Genomic DNA, 19,735 nt, shown 5'->3' on the forward strand with positions numbered 1-19,735 from the left:
AGGGAAGCACAAAATCTCTCTAACTATATTTTGATGATGCACAAGATTTTACTACCTTGGCATGAGAGCGTGAGAAAGTGCCCAAGGTGCATAAAACTGCACGAGACTCATGTGAGAGGTGGCAGCACCCAAGTTGGAAGCAATAGAAGTGCTTTTTAACGGTTGTGCCACAAGTGTACCAACAAACCGCTCATGTACACCCTGTGCAATTAACTTTATGTGCACGATTTAATACTGGACCAGCGCTATATCCACCTGCATCACAACTGAACTTAAAGTGAATCAAATTTTAGCGGCACTGCTTTCACTTTTTATGCTACCTGCCAGCTTTACCTCCAGGTACTTTATCATGAGCTGATGCACATCTATTGCTTTCTGAGATGTGAAATCAGCATTATCTGAATCAGGACTTTTCAGCTGGCCAACTTCACTGCATTTAATGCTACGTGCCAACTTTTCCTTCATTACCTTATTACCTGCTCTTATTCTCTCTGTCTGTCTGTCTGTCAAATGCTTTCTGTGGAGAGCAAACCCACATAATTCTGAATCTGATCCAAATGGCTGTCCATCCATACTGCATGCTTTATATGCTACTCTTCATGCTATGTGCCAACTTGGCCTTCGTTCATTTTATATCTCTTCTCTCTTGCTCTCTCTCCATCAATGGTCTAACAAGAGCAACCCACATGATCTGAGACTAACCCAAATGGCTGTCCATGAACGATGAGATATACCATCAGCACTGCTCTTTAAACTTCTCTTCTGCTCTTTAAACTGCACTGATCTTTAAGCTTCTCTTCATGCTGCATGCAAGTGTGGCCCTTATTCTTTTGTCACCAGCTATTGTTCTCTCTCCATCAATCACTTTCTGATGAGAGCAAACCCACATTATCAGAGTCTGAGCCAAACGGTGGTCCATCAAAAGTATTTTTCATGCTGCCCTTCATACTATGTGCTAACTTTGCCTTCATCCGTTTGTTATCCGCTGTTGCCGTCTGCCAGACTGTTTCTAACTGATCTTCAACTTTCCTGAAACACAAAGTTCATATGTATGCAAAATGGTCAACCAAATAAGCAATTTGAAGCTAAAATTGCTGTTAAGATCAGGTGAAAAATTAAAGGGGCATATCATGTATTCTTGTTTCATTGATTTCTGAACATTGTTTATTCTGCAATATTTGCAATAGGTATTTCACTACTCTGTAAAAATGATTCTGTGGGTTTGTTGGTAGTCAGCAATACCCATTGGCTTTTATTATAGGTTTGTTTTGAACAGTTACATATTTTTAAAATATGTTACAAAAAATGAGGCCAAAAATTTAGTTTCCTTATCCAAAATGGTTGTTTTGACACCTAATCTATGTTAATATTTACATTCCTTGGCTTTGTTCCTTCTGAAAAATGTATAATTTTTTTTATATTGTGCATGACAAAATTTACGAACTAATCATGCATTTCTGAGACTTGACAGTCCGGTTAAACCTTGGCCAAAGTTTATTAGGATTGAAGACGGAATTATAATAATAATAATAATAATATCTTTATTTATTCACGGTAAAACATGTTCAATATAAAAGTCATTGTTCTTCCACATGTCCGTGGCATATACACATTAAAGTAACAGAATTATAAATTAGTACGCATACAATTATTAAAACATTATAAAAACAATAGACAGTATATTAAAAAAAAATGAAAGCATAAGAACATATAATATTTTTAAAATTTTTAAAACCCAGTAAAACTCATTTCAGTATGACATCAAAATCTAAGAAAATAGGCAAGAAGATAAATATAATCACCAGAATAAAATAAAAGTTGTAGACCTTATATTGCAACATATATATCTGAATACCACTTACACATTCACCAAGTTCACACTCGCGCTACAAACGCACCCACCACACACCCCTTGCACCCACATCTTACTCCCATAGCGCACCTTCATCCTAAATCCACAAGCATGCATCCATAACACAATGACACGGTTTTTAAAATATAAAATAGGTTAAAAGCTATATTATAATGTACACAAATATTAATTAAAAGAAGAGCACCAGCAATATAGGAAAATTTAAACCACATTGACAAAAGTCTACATCAAATTCAGAATTAAGGCGATTTTACAAATTGCACTAAACTAATACACATTTAAGGAACATCATATTGTACAGGAGCAAGAAGTCAAGATTGAATTTCTATGACACATAAATAAAAAACATTCATATAATACTATCAACATGGTTAAAGCAGTATTTAAAATGTTTAAAAGACTAGTTTGTGTCTGACGTCAGCAAAGGCACGACATGATTGGTTACTGACCTGTGCAGTACGGCATTTTTGGTCTGGTTGGCAGGTCGTCATACGCAAACTACAGGTACATTAAGTAATTCTTGGCCAATCTCGAACATTATGAACGCTAGTGGCTCTGCGATAAACACACACGCAGATAGCGCGGTACAGAAGAAAGCATACACACGCCTTACATTGTGTACACGCTTAGTACGCAACATGGACGCAATGCGCATGTTCCAGCTTGCCAAGAATTACTTCAATTACATTTAAAAAATCATCATACTCTAGACATCTTGACTTACTTCTTATCTGATGACAGTGAATCTAACACATCCTGCTTATCCCTAAGTAATTGCTGTAGATGTTTGACCTCTCTGTCATACTGTCGTAGTCTGCTACTATGGCTGCCTTCTTGATTTTCCATTTCCATTGATAGCTGCCCCATCTTCTCTTTAGCTTGTAACTTATACATCTATAAGATTTGAAATGAGGTGTTATAATTGTGGACAGAGATAAAAAGAATTTATCGCGTCTGACGTCATCTGTCAATCAAATTCGAGCACGGTTTGTTTACAAGTGTCGTGATGATGACTTGCTGAACGCGGCGGTATAACTGGGCGCCTTATTGTTAATTTTGCACCTTCAAACATGCAAACCATCTCAAAAGTTAGGTCTTCATAGTAGGAAACTTTCTTTCGCGAAGGCACCATGTCAACGATGCCAAGAAAAGCTGCTTTTTGCCTAGTAAAAGTCCGGGGTAAAAGTACCTAATATTTCGCCATTTGCTGCTATTCCTTTTCTCCGATCAGCACCAGATAGATCGGTCTTCCTTTTACGCGCTATTAACCTGTGTAAACCAATCAACGGTCGTAATTGACAGTGACATCAGACGCGATAAATTCTTTTTATCTCTGTCTTTAATTATACTTGTGGTGTGATCAAGCAAAATCAGTCTGAAGTCGGACATATCCAATTTTTAGTTCCTTACAGGATTGTATACAGCATTTGTAAAGCTACATTTTGCATAACACTCCATTAAATTTGGACAACCAGTTCAAAAGATAGGAGCAGTTAAAGAGTTTTCAAAACAACAGGAAACAAAAGAAAATACTTCTTTTGTTTGGCTATGTCTCAAAATCAATATTTCCGAGTTCTGACTGATTTTGCTAGATTACATCACAATAATAGTTTTGGATGGATAAAAATATGCCACATCATAAATAAACTCTCCTGTAAAAGCACCAGGTTAAATTTAAACTATTGAAAATAACTGATGGATGAAATTAAACTACAGTATCTCTTACAACTGAAATATTTTATACAATGTTGAAAAATAAAATGAAAATGAACCCTCTTGGTTTAATTTATCCATATGTGCTGCCTGGGTGGAGGCTGCTAAAAATCCATTTTAAAAATGTCAAGTCTGCACTTGCAGAGTATATGCATCTCTAGTACTAATAATGTACCACTGGAATTCAACTGGCATAACAACTGCCAAGTAGTACATAGGGCAGTACTCCCTGACTACTTAGGCACAAGAACCAAATATGTTTGATCTTTTAATTGACCGTTGATGCTGCTTCGATGCTACCAACTAATTATTCAGAATTACTGGCAAATTCATATTGGTCAATGGTATATGCAAAGATTCATAGGTAATCACAATTAACAATAGGCAATTAATTGATTTTATAAATAATAAGGATCGATCAAGCATCGATGGTCGATCGAAAAACTAATTGGATTCTATATTGCCTTGGGACACTTGTATCCCACATTTACATGAACTGAGAGTTACATGTTACTACATGGGTGAACACCTACAACCCTGGCGGAAATTCGTTGCCACACCTGCACGTGCTAAAAATCAAGCAATCGCCAGAGCTAAATATGTGACAGTACCAGATTTAATATCTTTGTACAATAGTTGCACAAATGCATGCACATTCAATTTAGACTCTCCTCCCCCCCATCTTACAATGTTGGGAGACTGAAATGTAGACATGATGACGATTTTGTCCAAATCAACATTGCCATAGGGGAGCGGGGAATTAACGCTCAGGTGTGGCAACATTTTTCGTCAAGGTTGTAGGTAGTCAGTACTCTTTGGAACCATCTCAATAAGATCCTATTTTTCAGGTGAGCATGCAACTTTTATGTGATACTCTAAATAAAGGAAGATACAGATGAGTTTACCTTCACACTGTGTATTTCAACATTAAATGCTGAAAACTTAACTGACAGATACCTTACCTTCAATTTTTCTTCCATTCTTCCTATTGTGATGTTGCTGTCAAGCATTTTATTCATAGCTTTCTTCTTTTCTTGAGCTTGTGCTTTAGCCTGGATAATAACAATATATTTGTTCATTATTTTGTTGCACTTATGCTATAATTTGACCTTGATTACACTAAGAAAGAGTGAACAGTTTACCAACCCAAAGTGTTACAATTAAACAAGACAACATATAAATACAAATCCCGACCGGCACATAACCCAACTTGAAAAAAACAAACAAGGGAATGTGCCGGCGCGGGAATCGAACCCACAACCTTCCGATCTCTAAACGGACGCCTTATCTATTAGGCAATTGTGTTTATTTGTTCTTGTGCAGGATGCGTATCCCCATTACCTACTTTACTTGATTACACTGTTCATCTACACCTGTATTGTTGTCTGTATGCTGACCTATTCCTTGCATAATCCCTTTCAAGAATGTATAGAGGTTGTGCATATGAAGTATCATACCGTAAATATGGCGGACTACTCAAATGCATACAACAAAAGCGTGATTGCAATCTAATGCGACATTTCGTCTCACACACATAACAAATGCACTACAATCAAATAGGTTGATGACAACATTTGATTGAATGGACTGCACTGCGCCATGATTACGGTGAAGGACACCGGCTTTATTAGGGTGGAGGTCATGGAGTGAAGCCAAGCCAATAGCTAGAGAAAGGAACAGCTGGAGACTTGCAGCCTTATGGGCCACAGGGCCCGAAGAGGATAGGTAGGTAGGTACACCGGCTCAAATCCTTTGTTTGGAGCCAATCAATAATTTCACGCACAACCCCTATTAGAAATTGCTCATTTTTCCAACAACCATTTGAGAGTTCATTTTCTGAATCAACTTCCTAAATATGTAGCACATGTAACCCATTATGCAATGCATAAAAAGAAATATCAATGCCTGGGTTGCTGTTCTTTGGGCCCCAAAGCACTTTTGGGATGTTTTGGCAAAAAGAGCCAATACTGAATGACATATGACACCTAAAATGATGCGTAGACTTAATCCCAGAGTTTATGCATACAGCACACAAAAATACAACATAAATTTATACACAGGGTGGGTGTATGTGCAATTGCCTTCAATTGAGGACACACACACACACTGAGATCATGGCAACTCTGTTGTGTGGTCCACTTGCAGAGAAGCTCTGTATTTTGCTCATCATTTTTCACACTTTCTGAGTCTTTATTCTTCCAAACATCATTTGGTGTGGTTATTTAGAGTTCATCCATCACTACATGAGGTTGCTGTTACTAGAAGTGATCTTAGTTCCCAAGATTTTGACTCTTCCTGACCCAACCCATCATGGTGTCATCAAGACATTCAGAGGAAGGCTGCTGAATTTGGAACCTGTGCTGGTTTGACAACACTGCTGAATTTTGCAGTCTCTTTGTGTGTTCAACTATCGAGGTTGCAGTCTCTTTGTGTGCTCAACTACCCATCATGGTGTCATCAAGACAATCAGAGGAAGGCTGCTGAATTTGGAACCTGTGCTGGTTTGACAACACTGCTGAATTTTGCAGTCTCTTTGTGTGTTCAACTATTGAGGTAGGATTAATCCATTGCTCTTATTAAACTGAATGATGGAAGTTCTACTGAAATCTCTCTTGATGACAATGACTATTGGTGTCCTGCTCTATAATCATAAAATCCAGGCAGCTAATCTCTATGAATTTAGTGACATTGGCGGTATTGGTTTCATGCAGAATCTCGATCTTGTAATACCAACCTATAATGAAGCATCTACCTCATTAAAGTATTACTACCAACATTCCATTGATAACAGACACATGATGAAGCTTGGTTTAAGTATTGCCCAAAGTAAACAGGCATTCTTTTATTCCATTTCACATCATGGGGATACTGATAGGAAGACGAACAGTAACAGTACTTGCAAAAATTCTCTAAGCTTACCCAAGAAGCTTATCTTGCTTACCTTGCTTATGAGTGGCCAAGTAGAGGTTAATCCAGGCCCCAAATATCCATGCGGGGTTTGCAAGAAAGAAGTGCGGAACAACAACAATGCCATCTGCTGTGATCACTGTAACCAATGGCTACACGTCCAGTGTGTTGGCATGGGTAAGGAGATATATGACGTCTTATGTAATCAGACCAGCTTTTCTTGGATGTGTTGTTCCTGTGCGTTACCGAACTTCTCCTCTACATTTTTTATATCAAGTTCATCCCTCGAGTGAGCAATCCCTTTGATAGTTTGGATGATCAGTTCTCGGGCACAAATGACAGCATGAGTAATTTAACACCTATGGCCACCTCAACACCTAAAAAGAACACTGGTGACACTGATCATCACAAGCCAGCTAGAAAAACCAAGGCGAGGAGAATTAAGGCTATGCAAATAAACTGTGATGGCTTGAAGGGAATAAGAAAACGGCAGAAGTTTGAAGCCGAGATTGAGCATCACCAGCCTGACATCATATTTGGTTGCGAATCAAAATTGGACAGCTCCATCCCAACCTATTCTATCTTCCCAGAAAAATACACCGTCATCCGTAAGGATAGAAATGCAGCTGACGGGGGAGTTTTCGTGGCTGTGAAGGATGATATTGTTGTGGTGGAAAGAGCGGAATTTGATACGGACAGTGAGATTACTTGGATTTCTGTGGAATTTGCCAAGAGTGGAACCTTGTACCTTGCTAGTTACTATCGTCCTCCAGGATACACCAAGGTGAAGGAAATACTATCAAAGCTCCAAGACAGTGTGACTGAAATTCTTAAAAAACATGTCCACACCCTGCCAAATATCATCATTGCGGGTGACTGCAACTTCCCTGATATTAATTGGGAGAATATGACTACAACTAAGTCATCCACGTCCAGTGCTCATAACAATTTTATCGATGTGCTAAATGAATTAGGGCTTGCTCAGCTGCAAACAAATGTAACACGTCCAGCCTCCAACAGCGTACTGGACCTCATCTTAGCTACCAATGAAGGGCTCATTTCTCAGGTGCATACGGCACCTGGCATTAGTGATCACCTTATTGTCAACTTTGACATTGACATATCACCAAAGCCAAGAAAGTGTCAACCACGTATGATATGGAACTACAAGAGAGCTGATTCCACCAAAGTTCAGCAGTCGCTGAAGAAGGCCACTGAAGATTACTTCTTATCATCTCCAGACCTACGCAGTATAGATGAAAATTGGGACTTTTTTAAACAAACAGTTTGCAACGCCATGGAGAGCTGTATTCCACATCAGCTATCAAAAGGGAAGATTTCCCACCCATGGATTTCACGAGACATTATTCGTCACATGAGAAGACGGATAGGTCATACAACAAAGCCAGATCATCCAAAAACAGAGTGACTGGGTGAAGTACAAGGCTCAGCGAAATAAAGTTCAAAAACTCGTGGCAGAAGCGCATACAGACTACATCAATAACACTGTAGGGGACAGTTTAGCTTCTGATGGCAAAAAATTTTGGTCTTACATCAAGTCAAATAAAGCCAGTGGACCGGATGACATTCCAGCCAGAATGTTACATGAGTATGCTGACGATCTTGCACCAATGCTAACTAACATCATGCAGCAATCCTACAGACTTGGTAAACTTCCATCAGACTGGACCAAAGCAAGAGTTACTGGGATATTTAAGAAAGGTGATAAAACCAACCCAGAAAACTATCGCCCAGTGAGTCTTACCTGCATTTGCTGCAAAGTGCAAGAGCATATTGTGGTTAGTCATCTTGCCAAACATTTGAGCAAAAACAATGTCATCATAAATAATCAACATGGGTTTAGAGAAAACTCTCTTGTGATACCCAATTACTGCAAGCTGTAAATGATTGGTCTACCACACTCAACCAACGTGGGCAGTCGGATGTCTTGTTTTTAGATTTCAGCAAGGCATTCGACAAAGTGCCTCATCAACACTTGCTCCACAAGTTATCCTTTTATGGAATCAATGGCCCAACACAACAATGGATAGGAGCCTTTTTATCTGGTCGCACACAATGTGTAGCTGTTGATGGCGAAGAGTCGGAATGGTGTCCTGTCACCTCTGGAGTGCCGCAGGGCTCAGTTATGGGTCCCGTATTATTCCTCATCTTCATCAATGATATCACAGATGGTATTACATCGAGTATGCGTCTTTTGCGGATGATAGTGTAATTTACAGGAATATAACATCTCCTGATGACCAGAGGGCACTACATCAAGACCTGATTAAAGTGTTTGAGTGGGCTGAGAGATGGGGAATGCAATTTAATGTGCAAAAGTGTGTCCATGTAACGATCACCAAGAAGAAGAAGCCACTTGATTACCAATACTCTGTAGGCACAGACACAATACCCAAGGAACCGTCTACCAAATACTTAGGCGTCACCATCTCATCTGATTTAACTTGGAGTAAACACATAACAAACATCAGAGCCAAGGCATCAAGAACACTGGGGTTAATCCGGCGTAATCTTGGACCCTGTGATCGCACTGTAAAGGAGAAGGCATACCAGTGCCTAGTTAGACCCCAAGTAGAGTATGCTGCAGCCGTGTGGAACCCCTATACAGAGCGTGATAAATCAATGCTTGAGAGTGTGCAGAGGCAGGCAGCACGCTTTCACCATGGGTGATTATAGTAGATCCTCCAGCGCCACTGCCATGATCAACACATTACACTGGGACACACTGGAACATCGCCGGCTACTTGCCCAGGCTAACATGTTTTTCAAGATTCGCTTCGGACTAGTGAACATCACTCTACCTCAATGCATCAAACCCAACACAAGACCAGGAAGAGGGCAGCACCAACTGAGATACCACCATCTGCAGACCAACCTTGATATTTATAGATATTCTTTCTACCCACGAGTCATACCATTGTGGAATTTGCTCCCAACCCAGGCTGTGCTTGCAACATCACCAGAGGCTTTCAACTTAGCTGCGATGCCCTTCATCAGGCAGTTGCAGCCAGCAGCCTCCGCAAGAGTTGGTAGACAGCAACTCATCTAGTTTTTAACCACACCGCACCTTAAGTTTCTTCAGCATTTAATTTTCTGCACTTTGGACCACATGCACATTGTTGCCAGCTTCCGGGACAGCAGATAATGCTTTTATGGAAGTCACCTATCAAGTATCAAGTATCTACATGCCAACTGCGGACCACTCGGCAATGGGGGGACCATCTACGGTTAGTGGAAGTCTGCAAATGACTGCAAATGCATGTACATGTATAACATATTTGCAAAATACGTCCTCAATCGTAATGTAAGAGATAATGTCCGCAGTTACTAGGTTAAATTCCATAACCACAAAAATACACACACAAAATGGCGAAAACCGTCCTCTGTATGTCGATTGAGTACAAATTTGGAAGTCCATGTTTGCATAGTCCTAAACAGCGTCCATAGGGGTGTGGTGTTATGTGTACGGTACATAATGTAAATTATCTAATAATTCTTCAAAGACATACCATTTTTTCATAGCTATCCCTTTCAGCTGCTGTTTGTTCTGCAATGGCTAATACTTTGTTTAGGTGCTTATTAGAATCTGCCTCTCTCAATTCAGCATGCTGTAATTCTCTCTCTAAAAATCCCAACTTATGGGTTAATTTCCTGAAAATGAACAAATTGCAATTGATAATTAATATACATGACAACCACATGCTTCAAGCCCCTACTAAAAATTAGCCACTTAGTAACCATAACAGTAACCATAGTGAATTTCTTTGCCGCAACTCGTCGCATTTCCAAGTTAAAATGTATTTAACTTTATTGCGATATCGCAATGCAGTACAAAGCAGTGCGCCAACACACCACATCGCAAAGCAATTACGGCGTAGTATGAATGGACCTTTTGTCAGTTGATACTTCACTGCATTGTCAGTGCAGTGCTAAATCGGCTGTAACATTGTCACTTTCGCTGCAATTTCCAAATATTCCTGCAGGTCAAACCCAAGTTTATGTATCTTATTTGAAACTTTGGAATATTTTGACATAACTTTATGATGAGCCAATCCCAACACACACAAAAAGAGACAAACACAAACAAACTTTTTTCCATTTTCATTTTCAAAACATTTTCTGGACATTGTTTCCAAGTAATAATATGTAACTGGCATGAAAATTGTACTTAAATAATCATTTTTCAGCATTAATAATGTTATCTCATTATTTCAGCATAAAAGGGATAGATAAGTTTTCTATCCCTTTTATGCTGACATAATGAGATAACATAAAAGAAAAAACACCATCTTAACCATAAAGCTCAATGGAGGGATTTATTATCATAATTATCTTAAAAAAAATATAAAAAGTGCTGTTTTCTTAAAACCACAGCATGTCAGATGATTCCAACTATACTAGGTGTAAATATTACAAATGCCAAGCAATGTGTTTTGAAACATTAAAAAAATTATTTTAAAAGATTGTATAGAAAAGAGTATTTACTTTTGTGCCTTGTTGAGTGCTTTAATCTCTCCCTCCATCTGGCTCTTCCCAGCATGCATTTCAGCCAGCTTCATGGCAACATTTTTCTTCTCACTCTGGACTGATGTCAATTTTGACCTCAAATTCTCTAGCTCGTCTTCATGTGTGCGACGTAATTCATCCATAGACCTACAAGTAGAAGGAGTATTGAAATAAATGCATTTTGTAGCTTTGTGATGAACGTATTTATGTGGAAAAGCCATTTTTTTACTCATATCTTTAGCTTTCACCTCCTTTGATGGAGGCTTGATATTTAACAAGAAATTATCATGTACACGAATATGTTCATCAAAAGTATTGAATACAAAATGTTACATTAGCCAAAAGATATTATTGTTCAAATGCTGGGTTTAAATACATGAAATCAAACAGGAAAAAAAATAAAATACATAGATGGGAAAAATGGTAGTGGAGAAAGTGACTACAAGCACCTCAAGCTACTGGGTCATGACATTGGAAATCAGAGGATGATTGTTTCAAGGGGAGGTGCATGTAGAGATAAGTTTCATTTCAATCAGTAAATAACTGTAGGCAGTAAATCAAGCAAATGTCAACTGAATTACAGTTTGATCAGCTCGTAATCGGTGGGAATTGTTAGGCTTTTACCACTACGCCGAAAAGTAAACCCACATTAAAAGTGTCATAGTTGACCTGTCTGGTCTCTATTGTGCTTTTTAAAGCAAATAAACAACATACTGGACTTGAATGCATAATTTGAGATGCTTCTGGCAAGAATTCACAAGACAATTCTCGAAATAAAATATTTAGATATTAATCCGCGATGCTATAATGCCACAGAATTCTAATATACACAAGAACCGGTTATACCGATGCGTAGCCGCAAACGTAACCGTCCCGGCTGAAAAAGGAATAAAAAAAGGTACGGCAAGAATTTTTCGCATCACATACCTTGAAGTTCACTTTTCAATGTGCAAACTGTAGTTAGGATAATGAAAACAACTGGTAAGCAAGTCTACTAAATGAACTCAAAATCTGAAGGAAAAAAATGGCGGACCGTCGACGGCCGGGTCGATGGACCCTTTCCAAACATGGAGGTATCCAAATGTATGCTAATTCGAAGTTCAACGAATCAGAATACGATCCTGGTATCCAATTCTATGCAAATGAGTTGAAGGAGGTTACGTGAACATGTACACTAATTCTCATCTAGCTTTACTAAAAGATCTTTGTATAAGGCCCGTTGATTACGAGCTGATCAAAGTGTACATAAGAATTTCAATTTCAATTACACATATTTTCAAGTCATTTATACTACATCCATGTATTATATATAGCTCTCAATTCATTGGATTTAGTTTCTTCCTACTCGGTCTTAAATTCAGTTCAAAGACCACAAAATTGGAGCAAAGTGGAATTCAATAGTCACACCTTTCAACATTGGTGGCAATATACATGTAGTGATGACATTCGGATGCATGCTATACATCGGACTTGTAACAACTTGACTCGAATAGCTCAACTTGACTCAGACTGGACTCAACATTTTAGGAATTGTGATTCAACTCAAGTCCCAAATCCCTACTGACTCAAATCAAATGAATACTTCAATGACTCATCTCGAATGACTACTTGACTTGGATGGGACTCAACATTTTAGGACTCACGACTAGACTCAGTATCTCAAATCCCAAATTTTAGGACTCAAGTCTCAAATCCCAAACAACTCGAGGCTTGAGTTTCATGACTCGACTTCAAGTCTGCTATAATATATGACAATTGCATCATAATGAATCTCTTATTTTATGCAATGAAACTGCATAATATCTATACTGGCTTGAATTTTCAGTGGAGGAGATCTATACCAAAGTTGCAGGAGTACATTTCACTCAGCTGCTATGAGAAATTGTCATGTTAATAATATTTCCCAGCAGAGGGCCCTAGTTTACAATGTACTAACCTCTTATATTCAGCTATAGTATCCATATGTTCTTGTATTGGCATCTTGCGCTCATTGTTGACAATGGTCCTGTCATGTTGCTGCTTCAGAGCGCTGTACTTATGCTGTAAATCAGACAACTCCATCTCAACTTGGTTCTTCTCTGCTTCTACCATGGCAATTCTCTTGCCTAGTCTAGCGACTAGAGAGTGAAATAAATACATGATAACATCAGATTAGTCACAAACCTCACGATCGGGAGGTCGCGGGTTCGATTCCTGGCCGGGCCATACCAAAGGCTTTAAAAATGGTACCTACTGCTTTCTTGCCAGGCGTTCGGCATTGGAAGAATGGAGTAGGGAAAGTTAAACACATAGCTACCAGTGGACTAACCCCCTGCTGTAGCTTTTCTGCTTGCAGGCATGTGGCCTAGGGTAAACGGAGATAGGTGCCGCCCAATGGGCCGAAAGGCTTGGGAAGGATTTAACTTTTTTTTTTATCACACATCATTCTTCACAAGAACTATACCACAGTGGAATAGACTTCCAAAGCAGACTGCACTGGCACCATAGCTTTAAGGCCCGGTGGCTATACACATGTACATTTTTATCATGCAATCTGCATTTGTTATAACCGGCAAAACAAACCAACATAATAGTTGGTGAATTGCGGATTGTACTTGCTGCTATGAACACTTAACCGAAGCAGCAGCATAATAGCCAACAGCGACATCTTAAAAAGACATTTTTCATTCACTAATTTTGTTCATTAATTCATTCCATTATTCATTCATTCATTCACTCACTCACTCTCCACTCACTCACTCTCCACTCATTCACTCTCCACTCATTCAGTCTCCTGCTTATGCACCTGCAAAATGACATGCAACACCCATTCAATGGTTTATATATAACATGATGCATCAATGGGTACCTTTAGTAGACAAGATTTATAACTTACCTTCCTGTGCATGGTTCTTGTGAACATCTTTCAGTTTCTTCTGTTGTATGTCAAGTTGTGTTAATACAACTTGGTTCTCTTCTAGAACCAGTCGAGCTTGTTCCTGAATTTGATTCCTGCATTTGAAGTAAACACAAAATGTATAATCATTGTAATAAAGCTACATGCATGAGGAGAGGAGACCCAAACTTATTGGGTCTTGTACATGTATGAGTGTAAAATGCAGACATGAAGAGATCATTGTGACTTGATAGCCTACGTGGGTACTTGCACATGATACAAGGGAAGTCAAACTTGGTAAAAACCAGCTTGGTTAGAGGCAGGGACGGATTTAAGCAGTGGCCCGGTGGCCCGGGGCCAGTTGATTTTGCCTCGGGCCAGTAAACTTCCAACAATACTGGCCCGGCGGGCCACTAGATTTTTGATCCTGTTATAACTCATATATGAGGCAAGATATAATCAGTGATGGACACAATTGGACACAGTTTCTGCCCCACTTGTCACCTGTGTGTAATTTTTATTTTTAGTATTTCGTGATCCTAGCATCCTCGTTTTATGACATTTTTCAGTACATATCCACGAAAAAAGCATATTCCCAAAATTTCAGTTGATTCCGATATTATGCGTTTTGCGAGTTATGCATGATTATGTGTATTACACTGCTCCATAAACAATACGTTGTAATTTCGTTCTGGTGCACCAGAACGAAATTCAAATTTCACGATATCTTTGCTAAAAAACGAATTAATCTGCAAGAAATATTTTGTACATAAACATTATGTAGCCAGAGGTTTCCAGTGATATAAAAATCGCAACTTTTTTTGAGAAAAGTGGGGGGATGAGGCTGTGGATCACGAAATGCCCTTTTAATGATTTTTTGTCCATTTCAAGTTCTTATCCTTGCGTTGCACGCAAGTTGGAAATATACGCCCGTTTTTTTCGGCGATGTACCTACATACTATTTCCAAGCTCTTTCATGCTCTATCTGATGATGGTAGCGATCAGAGCGATATAGCAAATACCGCATACTTGAACCTTTTCTTTTGTGAACTTTTGGAACTATAGATTTATTAATTAAGGAAGGACTGACTGAACTTGTGTTAGTGACTAGTCTCTCTATATTGAGTACGCTCAGTACAAAACAATTAAAAATGTTCAGGTTTGCTTGAATTAAAGTGGCACCATAGATCCTGGAAAAAGATTTTTAGGGTCCATGGTGGCATAGAATAAAATAATGTTAACACACAAGTAACATGTGTCAAGTTTGGTAACTGGTAGTCTCTAACTTTAAAAGTCGCATTGGAACGTGCAGGTACATCCGTAACCAGGATTTTTAAAAAGTGGACTTTTGTTCAAAATTTGGACCTTTTTTGACCGACAAGGACTGAAAACCTCTATTTTTGTGCTTGCTACGCTTGTGAATGGGACTTTTTGGGTCAAAATAGGGGACTTTTTTTTGGCATTTTGCGAGGTGGTGTTCACTACCTGCCCTCTGGTTACCGTCATGGGAACATGCTTCTTTATTTGCACTTTTGCAGTAGAACATATTGAAAAAGTTGGGCCAGTAAATTTATTGCAGGGCCAGTAGATTTGCCGTTTCACTGGCCCGGAGGGCCAGTAGAAAACTGAAACCTAAGTCTGTCCCTGGTTAGAGGTGAGAGGTGAGTGAAAAAGTGATGAATTAATGTCTTTGAGGTGAGAAAGCAGACTTCAGAACACTATCATCTGTTTCTGCCATTTTCTGAGTGTTTGTCTGAAGTTACACGGTATCAAGTCAGTACATACAGACTTGTCTGATTTACTATTATTCCTTTTTGAAGATTTTGCATGCCCTATTTATACAAAAGGTTGATTTATTTAAAACATTCAGCCAAAGCTATATAAAGCCGAATCCAGACAAAGCCCAATAGTGCTCAGAGGCTACTAAATTAAAGGGATGCAAACCGAATATAACAAGACAGGGACATGGGAAGAGGTCCAATTTTAGAAGCAGAAAAACCTGCAAGGATGAGCATGGATCTGGCGAACCAAACCTACATGTGGCAACGCAGGGAAATTGAACACAGGCTACAGTGGCGAGAAGCGTGTGAGAAAACCACCCGTCCACAAGCGTGGTAAGTAGCACAGATTATTGTTTCTATCACCACCCTGTTCCTACATGATATCCAATGCTATATACTATAAGTTCAAGTCCCACAACTTTGATTTTATGGCAGTCAGTCGCTGCAAGAAAGGCTGGGCTATATTTTGGCACTACATTGAAATCACCTATTATACTGCTGTTTGGGCAGCTCCATGTATTAAGGGGGATGTCATTTTCTTCGGCAGGGGGGGTCATGAATATGTCGGTGACCGGAGTCAATTTCTTTACGACTCCCCCTATCGCGGGCTAAATTTTTATACGACCCCTCCTATCGTGGAAGTAAGGTGCGAAGCGCCCCTAAATTTTAGAGCAGAGTGCACGAAACGTGTTAAAAATTTTGATCGTAAGTGTAAAGAAGGCGCGCAGAGCGCGCAAAAATCTTGCATTGTATAACTAGATTGTGCGCATATTTTGTTTAAAAAGTGTAAAAAAAGTTTAAAATGCGTGCACAGCGCGCAAGAATTTTGAGTCACCAGCCCTTAATAATTCCTTAATAATTATAACCCCCCTATTTTTGGTCTAAAAATTCTATGACCCCCCAGTATATTCATGAACCCCCCCCCCTTCCGAAGAAAATGACAGCCCCTAAGGTCTAATAAAATTATGTGCTGCCCTCTGGGATCAACCTTACTGATTTTGGTTTTCCCTTGAGGGCAACACAACAATTTTATTTGGACTAATATCACACAGTATAGGACACACAGCATACAAGGCTGACAAAACTACAAGGCTGACAGTCCATTTAAAATAAACAACATACCTACAGTGGGGCACTTTGTCATGCTCCAACAGTTTAGAAAAACTTAATTTTGTTTAGACACCACGTAACAAATTTAGAATTGTTTGTGAAGATTTCATAATATGTGTTAATCCAATGGCGATGTAAAAAATGGTAATATTGCATATGACCCCCCTTACAAATAACAACTATCTTATGTGCTGCCCTCTGGGACAAACCATACCAATTTTGTTTTTTCACTTGAGGGCAGCACAACAAGTTTTTATTTGGACTAAATCCCGGGACTAAATACAGATCTGAAATTACCCATTTGTGAAAAAAGAGGGAAAAGAGAGGAAAATAGCGCAAAATCATGCTAAAAAAAGCTCAAAATTGGACTGAATATAACAAAAAATGCATAAATTTAAAAATAAAAAGAGGAAAAGTTTCAGCTCTGTAAATATCAATCATCTTACCACTCAGCAGGTGTGACACTAGAAGGTTGTCCCATCTGATCTATCTTCCCATGTAACCTCTGATTCTCCTGTACAACATCCTCTGCTTCCTTCCTTAAGTGCTCTAGATCTTTTTGACACAGCTCGATCACATCCTGTTTATCTTTCAGCATGTCTTCATAGGCCACGATAAGAGGTGATAGATATTTGGTTTCTGTAAGCCATCGTGGTGTGCCCCCTCTGGATGGCAAACCAGGTGGATCTCCCTTCTGAAAAATTGATAAGATATCCATGTTAAGATTTTCAATAAACATTAGCATTTGAACTAGGCTGGCTTAGCCACACTCTGTGGCCCTTACAGACTTACAGACCAGGCATGCAGACCAGGCTTGCAGTCCAGGTTTACAGACCAGGCATTCATTCATCTTAATAAAGATTACACTCTATCAATCACATGGTTCTTTCCAGCCAATGGAAAGTCTTGTTCTTTCCAAAGCAGCAATAAACAATCCATCTAATTGGTCAGATGTTATCATTAGTAATAGTATAAATTCAGCTTTACATGACATCATTTTGTGTTAATTGTTCCAACCTTTGCATTCATTAAGGATTTTGCATAAATGAAATTATGAAATATTTATGCAGGAACCCTACATGTTGCAGAAAATATTCAGCTGTGCATAAAAAATAGCAATTTCATGCAAAACATGAGCATTAAAATCAATGCAATATTCACTTTTTTAAATCCAATTTTGATGGCCAAAAGCACAAATACATGCATCACAGATTATGTCACATTTTCAGCTGACTGCATGCAATACTGAAGGGCAAAGCAATCACACTAAGGTCATTTGGTCATAATCTTACAAGCATTTCCTTTGCTTACGGTATTTAGATTTCATCATAATGGTTTTGGGATTAGTTACCTCCACAACAGTAAGTATTCATGTGATTTTTATTACACTATACTCTGATCAGCTCGTAATAGGCGGGACTCATAACATCGTGGATTGATCCAGAATGGCGTACACACAGCTAGACACAGCACCTACGCGAACTGCGCTTTGCGTTTTGCGTGAATGACGCGCGCTTTTGTGAATTTACACGTGCATAAGTTCGAACTTTATTGACTCGCGCAGTAACAAAAACCAAATAATTCCCGCCTATTAAGAGCTGATCATAGTATAGTTAGGCAAACGTTTGTGAAGGTTAAGGATAAGGTGCGATACTGTAGCCTCTCAAACGGTGAGTCCAGTTGATCAGTAAGGATAAGGTGCGATACTGTAGCCTCTCAAACGGTGAGTCCAGTTGATCAGTTTTATGTTTAATTCAATAGTTAGGCAAAGAAATAAAACAAAATAAATTTTGCTTTTCCTCACCTGACCAACTCTAATCTTTCAAAAATCTAAAAAAAAAGTTCTTCCTGTACAAAAGAATACTGGCCATAGTTTTGAAAATTCCAGAAAATTTTTGTACAGTTTCGTCACTGTTCTAAACTTCTAAACTGTTTTAAAACAACTGATAAGTTAACTATATGGGAGAGCATGGCCTTATGGTTAGGCTACTTGCCTTTAGTGCATGAGGTCCCGGGTTCAATTCCCGGAGGTGGAGATTTGCTGGGATAGTGACTTGGGGAAAAAATGTCTGAAATTAATTGGCAACTTCTGTAGATTAAATTCAGACTTCTGCTCTCCCCATGGTTCTTTTAGAATTGGGTAAATGAATCATGGAAGTACTCCGTCCTTCGGAGGGGACGTTTAGCCGTCGGTCCTGTGTACAGAGAGCCATACCTATATCTCACAGCCAGTTTCGAAAAGAGTAGGGTGTTAACCCCTCCTGGTGTTCAAATGGACCCCAATGGAAATAAGCTTCAAAAGAGGCTTTATGTTATTCAGAGCCAAACAAATAAAAATTAATGTCCAAAATTGAGCAAAATGTCTAATATTGGAAATTTTAGATATGGGTATTAGCCCTTTGTTACTGGACAAAATTATGGACACAATTATAGACACATTCATGGACTGCTAGCTCCCAAATAAAATTTCTTTGCCAGCCCAAATGTTTTGTTGTGGGCTATGATTTTTCTGAAGATCATAAACTATTATTCAATATTGAAATTACTCTCAAATAATCTTTTAACATACACCTAATTGTTTGTTAACAATTCACTGAAATGGAAAATTGCTTCTCATCTTCTCTGTTTTCACTGATTTATAAGAGCCCAAAATGATATTGATTATTGTACAACTATATATAAAATTACTCTCAAATAATCTTTTAATGTACACCTAATTGTTTGTTAACAATTCACTGAAATGGAAAATTGCTTCTTTTCACTGATTTATAAGAGCCCAAAATGATACAAATATGTTTGCTTTTATTCCAGAACCACCCATGTGTAAAATGCCAATGCTGCTCTGGGGGTATAGTGTCTAAAATTCAGTCTATTCATCAGTCTATATTATTAGGTATACTGCCCAAAATGTGATCTCAAATGATTTGTGGCAATATTTAATAGTTAATC

At 38.7% G+C, this 19,735-nt stretch overlaps 2 protein-coding genes across 2 annotated transcripts in view; both read right to left on the reverse strand.

The window, feature by feature from the left end:
* Positions 1-724: 724 nt before the first annotated feature.
* Positions 725-13,133, reverse strand: LOC140135779 (centrosomal protein of 89 kDa-like). The gene is made up of 6 exons (XM_072157396.1): positions 12,957-13,133; positions 11,000-11,167; positions 10,024-10,165; positions 4,549-4,638; positions 2,598-2,767; positions 725-1,029 (listed from the first exon to the last, which is right to left on the reverse strand). The coding sequence occupies exons 1-6, from the start codon at positions 13,109-13,111 to the stop codon at positions 858-860; spliced, it is 897 nt and encodes a 298-aa protein (XP_072013497.1). The 5' UTR covers positions 13,112-13,133; the 3' UTR covers positions 725-857.
* A 664-nt stretch (positions 13,134-13,797) lies between these two features.
* LOC140172518 (uncharacterized) overlaps positions 13,798-19,735 on the reverse strand; it is an 87,280-nt gene continuing 81,342 nt past the window's right edge. Inside the window, exons 12-14 of the mRNA XM_072195664.1 lie at positions 17,233-17,480; positions 13,896-14,011; positions 13,798-13,805 (exon numbers count right to left, since the gene is read on the reverse strand). Coding sequence (XP_072051765.1) covers positions 13,798-13,805; positions 13,896-14,011; positions 17,233-17,480 — 372 coding nt within the window. The remainder of the gene's footprint in view (positions 13,806-13,895; positions 14,012-17,232; positions 17,481-19,735) is intronic.

The sequence above is a fragment of the Amphiura filiformis genome, chromosome 16 (genome assembly GCF_039555335.1).
Source record: "Amphiura filiformis chromosome 16, Afil_fr2py, whole genome shotgun sequence".
Lineage (NCBI taxonomy): Eukaryota > Metazoa > Echinodermata > Ophiuroidea > Amphilepidida > Amphiuridae > Amphiura > Amphiura filiformis.

Excerpts from the sequence above, each read along its gene's own strand:
- LOC140135779 (XM_072157396.1), bottom strand. The coding sequence starts at position 13,111 with ATGGTAGAAGCAGAGAAGAACCAAGTTGAGATGGAGTTGTCTGATTTA. Across the intron at positions 2,768-4,548 it reads GAATGGAAGAAAAATTGAAG|ATGTATAAGTTACAAGCTAA; the intron begins GTAAGGTATCTG and ends CAAATCTTATAG. Across the intron at positions 1,030-2,597 it reads TCACTGTCATCAGATAAGAA|GAAAGTTGAAGATCAGTTAG; the intron begins GTAAGTCAAGAT and ends TTTGTGTTTCAG.